This window comes from Nomascus leucogenys, chromosome 1a, assembly GCF_006542625.1.
Source record: "Nomascus leucogenys isolate Asia chromosome 1a, Asia_NLE_v1, whole genome shotgun sequence".
NCBI lineage: Eukaryota > Metazoa > Chordata > Mammalia > Primates > Hylobatidae > Nomascus > Nomascus leucogenys.
In genome coordinates this window covers 81432947-81441318 of record NC_044381.1, presented here as the reverse complement: position 1 = coordinate 81441318, position 8372 = coordinate 81432947, and the positions used below count along the sequence as shown (strand labels likewise).

The following is an 8372-nucleotide window of genomic DNA, read 5'->3' as shown; positions in this document are numbered from 1 at the left end:
GGGAAAGTCCCCGGGTCACGCGGTTGTTTGTGGGAAGCTTGTGACGCTCAGGCTTGTCCCTATGCTTCCGCCTACAGAGTCACGACTGCGAACTGTGGTGGCGGCGGCGCTCAGAGCGCGGGCCGACCCCCGCCCGGCCACTGAGGCGGGCGGGAGAGCGCGCACGTACGCACGCACCCACGCACACCCCGGCCCTGACGCCCTGGTTTCCCTGCTACCAGACACGCGGTCACGTGGGGCCATCGCGGGCTGCCGGCGCGGGAAGCCGCGCGAGAGGCGGCCGAGAAGTGCGTGAGCGGGCGCCGCTGCTTGCAGTGCGCGGCTTGGGAGCCCGCCCCTCCTGCACGGAGGAGTCGGCCTGCCGCCGCGGCGGCATCTGGGTAAGCGACGCGGCCCTGCCCCTGTGGGCTGCCCCGGGCTCAGTCCCTCCCGCCGCGAGCCACCCAGGGCGGCGGCCTGCAGCTGCACCGGTCGCGGGACAGATGCAAGTAGCTGGGGAGAGGGGTGTTTTTGGTCCGATTGAGATGTCAGGCAGGGCACAGGAGGAAAATACATCCGCGAGTGAGCGCTGGGCCGGCAATACCCAGAACCACCCTTTACTGCTCCTAGGAGCGGCCGCCGGGGCCTGATTCAGGGTGGCACACGGGGTACCGCGAAGATGCAGAGCCGTCCCGGCCGCGGGTCCGGGTGCGACCCCCAGAAGGAAACCCCAATAGGCCTGCGGCCTCCCTCGGGTGGCGCCGACCCCTCTTACGAGCGGGCGACTTTCCAGATGCTGGGAGGACGCTGCGGCTACTGTTTCCACTCCCAGCTTGTGATTACCTAGTTTCTAGGGGAAGAAGACATCCCCCCCCGCTTTCTGTCTTCAAATTATGTTTATCTTGTTCTAAGCAAATCCGGTTTTTCTTTTGAAGCTTGACCCATCTTGTCACCGTCTTCTCTGGCACTCAGTATTTGGAGTAATCAGGTGTTATCAGTTGCGGAGGCAGCGCATAGCACAACGTAGTACCTGGAACCTGACGGCACCTAGCATGTTTCAACAGTTAGAGCCGGGATCACCCCAAGGGATTACATTTGGCATTCTTTCTCTTGAGACTCAAGTCCTTCTGGCAGAGCTGTTGATCCTCTCACAAGATTCTGTCATGTGTGTAAAGTACACTTTGGAATCTTAAATTTTAGAGCCGAGAGGTGCCTTATAGAAAATCTGTTTCATCCCTCTCGTTTTACAGAGAAGACACCAGGCCTGAAGACCGTGATGTAGCTGGAGCTAGCTACACCTCTTGATAGCTAAGACTCCACGGCTCCAGACACCTTGGTGATTGCACTGTCCACCATGCCAGGACCACAGTGCCAGTTTACCCCACTCACCTGTAGAGAATGTATCCGGCGGAGGTCATTATACTTGGCTTGATTCAGGTTATGGAGAAGTCAGGCATGGCCACTGTGTGGGTTTGATAGTATTTCTAGGTGAGGTAGGCTGCCTATGGTGTATTTGTGGAACTAAAAGCCTACACCCCCGAGCCACCCCTGAAAATTTCATTGCTGTTCTCTTCAAGAATAACTATTATTTGCAGCATTGGTTGCTTCCTTAGGTTAAGGCATCAAAGTCTTCTTTAACAATCTGGATATGTTAGTTAAGGGTAAATCATGAATCCGTTATCGGACATCAACTCCTTAATAGGGAACAGAACACTGATGGGATATGACATGGAATAGATTAGTTCTGAGAGCTGGCAATCAGTGAAATATCAAGGTATGGTCAGGAAGAAAGCAGAAAGGAACCCACATAACCTGCTAACACCTTTTTTGTCCAGTCCTACCTTGAATGTCTTATTTGCATGTAGTAGAGATGGATTCTGCTCAAGTTGGCCGCTGTTTAGTGAGTACTTGCAGTGGGCCAAGTATCATACTAGCTGCTTCAGTAGATGAACTTTGTGTCTTTACCAAAAAGGAGATGGTACTGTCTTCATGTTACAAGCCTGAGGAAACAGGCTTATTACCGGGGCTGTGGTGATACAGTCATTTGCAATAGAATTTAAGCCTAGATCGCTTATCTCTGAAGTCCAATCAGTGCTCTTTTGCATTATATCTTGCTCCTGCTTCAGCCGGGAAGGGAATGAGAGAATCGCCTGTGGCTGATTTATTGGCGCCTGTGGTTGCCCAGAGAGGCCAAGCAGGACTTTTAGCTGCCCTCTATGCCTTACAAAGTGGAGCTGTGAGCTTCCACGCTACCTCCTGAGGGGAATATGAAGGAGCCAGGCTGTCTAGCTGGGGAGGAGGTGCCTTGGCCGTAAAATATCCTGGCCAGGGCTGTGCTGGGAAGTGTTGCATAATGCCCTCCCCAGCACTGAACCAAAGTGATTTATTTGCTATGGTCCGTAGGTGGTGCCTGACCAACTTGTCCATTTTAGCAATAACAGGGCCAGAAAAGAGTTGGGGGTTTTATATTATTGCAGGGTTTTTCCTTGTTTTAAAAAAGCAGTGCAGGTGCTCTTATCTTGATAAGTTATAAAGTGCTTCTTTCTACACCACTTCCTGTGCCCCTTTTCTGCGTATTTATTCCAAATAGCATGTGAACTTCAGTCTTTTAAAAAGAGAAAGCTAAGAAAATGTTGCTCCAGTTTATTAGCACAGGCTATGGAGACAGACCTGGCTTTTTATCTCCACTTTATACCATTTGCTGATTGTGTGTCTTAAGCTTAGGATTTTTCATTTGTAAAATGGAAATGAAAATAATACATTAGTCATCACAGTGAGGATTTTAAGAGATAATGTATATAGAGCACTTAGCACAAGGCCTTGCATATAGTATTTATTATAATAATAGGTTTTGAAAATAACCAGAATAGTATTATTCTCCCTAAAAAAGGAAAGATACTGCTACTTGAACCTGCTTAGGGATAGAGGAGGAAGAAGAAAGTGTTTGAAGCAAACATCAGTTTCAGGATTATTGATTAAATTTATTTATACTTCTGGGGTTTTTGTTTGTTTGTTTTTTGAGACAGAGTCTACCTCTGTCACCCAGGCTGGAGTGCAGTGGTGTAATTTCGGCTCACTGCAGCCTCCGCCTCCTGCATTCAAGCGATTCTCTGGCCTCCCGAGTAGCTGGGATTACAGGTGCCTGCCACCACACCTGGCTAATTTTTGTATTTTTAGTAGAGACAGGGTTTCGCCATGTTGGCCAGGTGGGTCTTGAACTCCTGACCTCAAGTGATCTGCCCACCTTGGCCTCCCAAAGTGCTGGGATTATAGGTGTGAGCCACTGCGCCTGGTCCATGTTTTCTTTATCCATTTGACTATCCATGGACATTTGAGTTTTTCCCCCTTATTGGCAATTCTTCTGCCTCAGCCTCCCAAGTAGCTGGGATTACAGCCGTCTGCCACCACGCCCAACTAATTTTTGTATTTTTAATAGAGACAGGGTTTCACCATATTGGCCAGGGTGGTCTTGAACTCTGACCTCAGGTGATCCGCCCTCCTCAGCCTCCTAAAGTGCTGGGATTACAGGCATTTATTTACCCTTCTGCTTTCCCTTTGCTAGCAGGAATTTTCTTTCTCTCTCTCTCTCTCTCTTTTTTTTTTTTTTTTTTTTTTTTTGCTTTATTGGGAGAAAAAGTGCTTAGAGTGTTCAGTTATTTTTGATATTTTTCTTTTTTTTTTTGAGACGGAGTCTCGCTCTGTCGCCCAGGCTGGAGTGCAGTGGTGTGATCTTGGCTCACTGCAACCTCCGCCTCCTGGGTTCATGCCATTCTCCTGCCTCAGCCTCTCTGAGTAGCTGGGACTACAGGTGCCCGCCACCACGCCCGGCTAATTTTTTTTTGTATTTTTAGTAGAGACGGGGTTTCAACGTGGTCTTGATCTCCTGACGTCGTGATCCACCCGCCTCGGCCTCCCAAAGTGCTGGGATTACAAGCATGAGCCACCGCGCCCGGCCTTTTTTTGATATTTTTCTAATTCATTTCTTCTCTGGTGACAAATCAGTCATGCATGGATGTTTTATTTTTTCTGAAATCTCCAAGCACTTTAAGCAAAAGGTTTTATTAGCCCACTTGAGTAATGTGTTCATGGGAGTATACTTCCATTGCGAAAGAAGTATTGGTTTACTTGTATCCAGAAGTTTTAGTTACTCTTGCCTGTACTGTATTCTAGGTCTGTACTAGCATTATAATTTTCCAGCTTTCTCCTGTCCTTTGAGTACCTTATTTTTTCTTTTAGAAATTTGGTCTGTCTTTAATGGACTAAGAAGAACTTTTCCTTTCTTCCTCCGGGTTCTGATTTTTTTTAAAGGCCTATTAACAATTTGTGCTTACTGTTGTTAGTATTCTTGTGTGCTTGGCTTTATCAGGCATCCTACAATGTAATGTTGGTTAGATGGGAGTTAGAGGTGCTTGGAGGTTGGCTATGTCTGCCAACAGGCAGGAGGCCCCAAACTAACGTTTCCCAGTTCCATTAAAGGTTTCTAGAGCATAACTACTCTTCCTGTTTCATCTACCACCTCCACTTCATACCCTCTTTGCTAACATTCTCAGTAGATCTTAATAAGCAGATGTCTGGAATTACAGCAGATTTTACCTCAAACAGTATTTTCAGATTTAGAATTTCTATATCATTTTTAGGTGTTATGAAATCCAATCTAGGTGTAATGGAGTAAGAGAGTAAATATTTCTTTTTCCTAAATACTATTTGAAAAGAAGTCTGAAAATAGTGTGTTCCTCCACCCCCCCACCCATGCCCATCCTGCCAGTTTAGGAGCACTTTTGTTTCTTTCTTTTCTTTTTCTTTTTTTTTTTTTTGAGATGGAGTTTCACTCTTGTTGCCCAGACTGGAGTGCAATGACACAATCTCAGCTCACCGCAACCTCTGCCTCCTGGGTTCAAGCATTCTCCCGCCTCAGCCTCCTGAGTAGCTGGGATTATAGGTATACGCCACCACACCCGGCTAATTTTGTATTTTTAGTAGAGACGGGGTTTCTTCATGTTGGTCAGGCTGGTCTCGAACTCCCGACCTCAGGTAATCCACCTGCCTTGGCCTCCCAAAGTGCTGGGAGTGAGCCACTGTGCCCGGCCATGGAGCACTTTTGTTTCTTAATCTGGCCAATATTTAAAGGTTACAATTAGAATTACAGTTGTTGATATTTGTTCATTTAATGTAGTCAACATAATTTCCACACTTTGAACACTCCTATGGAATTGTTTATTTATAGATACTAGTATAAAGTTGTTCTATCTTACTTAGTTTGAACTAATCCAGAGTTACTACAATCTAGAAAGTAAAGAAGGTTTTTATTGTCTCTTAAGTATCAATGTAATTGTAGAGTGTGAAATAATTTCTTGGGTTTCCTTGGTCCCGTGTTCTGAGGCAGTGATTCTTAACTGAGGGGTCACGTTAGAATCACCTGGGAAGCTTTTTAAAAAAAGAATCTGGGCCGGGCACGGTGGCTCACGCCTGTAATCCCAGCACTTTGGGAGGCCAAGGTGGGTGGATCATGAGGTCAGGAGATCGAGACCATCCTGGCTAACACAGTGAAACCGTCTCTACTAAAAATACAAAAAAATTAGCCAGGCGTGGTGGCGGATGCCTGTAGTCCCAGCTACTCAGGAGGCTGAGGCAGCAGAGTGGCATGAACCCGGGAGGCAGAGCTTGCAGTGAGCCGAGATCACGCCACTGCACTCCAGCCTGGGCAACAGAGTGAGACTCTGTCTCAAAAAAAATAAAAATAAAGAAAGAAAGAAAGAATCTGGCCAGGAACAGTGGCCCACGCCTGTAATCTCAGCACTTTGGGAGGCCAAGGCAGGCGGATCACCTGAGGTCAGGAGTTCAAGACCAGCCTGGCCAACGTGGCGAAACCCCATCTCTACTAAAAATACAAAAATTAGCCAGGCGTGGTGGTGGGCACCTGTAATCCCAGCTACTCAGGAGGCTGAGTCAGGGAGAAGCACTTGAACCCAGGAGGCGGAGATTGCATTGAGCTGAGATCGCGCCATTGCACTCTAGCCTGGGCGACAGAGCGAGACTGTGTCTCAAAAAAAAAAAAAGAATCTGTGCCTCACCCCTAGCAATTCAATTCTGTTTGGGCTAAGCCTGGGTTGGGACTCAGACACCAATACAGCTCTGCATAGAAGGTTTTACAGTATAGTCAGCAATAAGAACCTCTGTTTCAGGATAAAATGATTTCTACAAACATTCTTTCATTCTCTACATAATTAAATGTCACACCTCTACAGTCATGTGAAAGTTCCATTAAAAAGTTAGTCGCTATATAAAGTCTTTTATCATATGGCACTTGAAATGTTTTGCTTTTGCCTTTGTATTTATAGCCGTGAGTAAGTAGCTCAAAAAAGATGTACATATTCCTCTGCCAACTTTCCTGTCTCCTTGTCTGAATGAAAATTCATCATAAAGTCTCAGTGGTAAGCACTGACAGAGAAAATATCTAAGACTGTTTTCCTACAGAACCAGTCGTCTTGCTCTTTTTGTTCCTTTTTTATTAAGGATTCTTACAGCCTGAGAGAATGAAGAGCTCTGTAGTCCAGGATATCAGGCTGGCTACCATAGATCTGAGAGTCCAGTCTGGTACAGTAGATTTTTCTAAATACATAAGAATCAAATATATATATATAGAATATCAAGCCAGCTTTAAACAAACATAGATACTAGTAATAAAGTTGTTCCATCTTAATTTGAAGTAATCCAGAGTTACTACAATCTAGAAGGTAAAGAAGGTTTTTGTAATCTTTTAAATGTCAATGCTAAAACTATTATGATAATGTATCACTTTGATAACAGATAAAACTTTTAAAAATGTAGCACTCTTATATTTTGGTTCCGGTATTTATAAGTATAATAAAATGATACTTTATTTTTCCATAATTTCTCTTACATCTTAAAATTATCACCAGAAATTCTCAAATATAACTTCTAAGCTCTTTCTGTATTCATGGGAAACTTTAGCTATTTCACATACTAGAGAAAATAAAATAGACGGTCAAAGAATGATGAGCAAGGCCATACAAAAAGTCTAGCTAATAATTTGCGGAGTAGGTTGTATTAGAAAATGTTCTAATAACTCAGTGGAATGGGGCTACTGATTTGAAGTAAAATCTGGTATATTACAACATCAAAGATCTCCAATTATGCAAAACAAGTTTGAATGCACCTCATGTGTACTTGGTGTTTTTTTTTAATAGATTTTAATTTGTTTCATTTTATACACTTGAAAAGTTTACTCCCTTATTTGATTCAACATATTTGCAAAATCTGCCAACAGTATAAGTGTTGAAAGTTCTAGATGGGGTTTTGAAGAAAGGGCCCTGGGTTTAAACTCAGTCTTGATGTATTATCAGCACCATTTAATAGCTAGTTGTTTGACTTCAGGTATGTTTCCTGCCTTCTCTGAGCCTGTGGTTCCTCAGCTATAAAACAGAGCTGATAGTACCTGCTCTACTACCTCACAAGAAAGAAAAAAAGATAGTGTAGGGCAGTGGTTCTCAAAGTGTAGTCCAAGGAGCCACTGGAGGTTTCATGGGTCAATAAGGATCTCCCTTATGTAAGAACAGATTACAATATACTTGAACCAAAACAACATATGACAACAAATTGAATGCAGAATCAGATAAGAGAGTCCAGCTGTACCTGTTAAAGCCAGATATTAAAGAGGATTGCAAAATGTAAATATCACCCTTCTCACTTGTTTATGAAAAATTTTTTAGGAAAAAATATGTTAATATGCAATGGGTTTATTGCTATTTTAAATATTTTAAAATTTATTTTAATTTTGAATATAGTAAATATTGATAAATATAATCTATATAAACAGCAGCTCTTCACAATCTATAATACTTTTTTTTTTGAGACAGAGTCTGGCTCTATAGCCCAGGCTGGAATGCAGTGGCGTGATCTCGGCTCACTGCAACCTCCTCCTCCCAGGTCCCGGTTCAGGCAGTTCTCCTGCCTCAGCCTCCCGAGTAGCTGGGATTACAGGCACATGCCACTGTGCCCAGCTGGTTTTTTTTGTATTTTTAGTAGAGACGGGGTTTCACCATGTTGGCCAGGCTGGTCTTGAACTCCTGACCTTGTGATCCGCCCTCCTTGGCCTCCCAAAGTGCTGGGATTACAGCCATGAGCCACCGCGCCCAGCCTGTAATACTTTTTAGAGTGTGAGTGGATCTTGAGACCACAGCTTTTTATAACTGCTGATAAACAGTAATGGTTGAGTGGGGCTGCTCTGCCTATGGAGTAGCCATTCTTTTATTTATTTTCTAATAAATTGCTTTCATTTAAAAAAAAATGTTGGGGGAGGGGGTAATGGTTGAATAGTTCCTATCAGGACAATTTCCTGCAGATAACTATAAACTTGATAAACCTTTTTTTTT

The 8372-nt window shown here is 44.2% G+C and overlaps 1 protein-coding gene across 3 annotated transcripts in view; it reads left to right on the top strand.

Annotated features, from left to right (window-relative positions):
* Nucleotides 1-206: 206 nt before the first annotated feature.
* ZBTB25 (zinc finger and BTB domain containing 25) overlaps nt 207-8372 on the top strand; it is a 55963-nt gene continuing 47797 nt past the window's right edge. Inside the window, exon 1 of one of the 3 annotated variants that reach the window (XM_003267800.3) lies at nt 207-380. Coding sequence is in view for 1 of the 3 variants with exons in the window: in XM_030812081.1 (XP_030667941.1) it covers nt 1032-1144 (113 nt within the window). In the remaining 2 variants the exon portion in view is untranslated. Of the gene's footprint in view, nt 381-927; nt 1145-8372 lie in introns of those variants that run through there. The other 2 variants (XM_030812074.1, XM_030812081.1) reach the window with 2 other exon arrangements.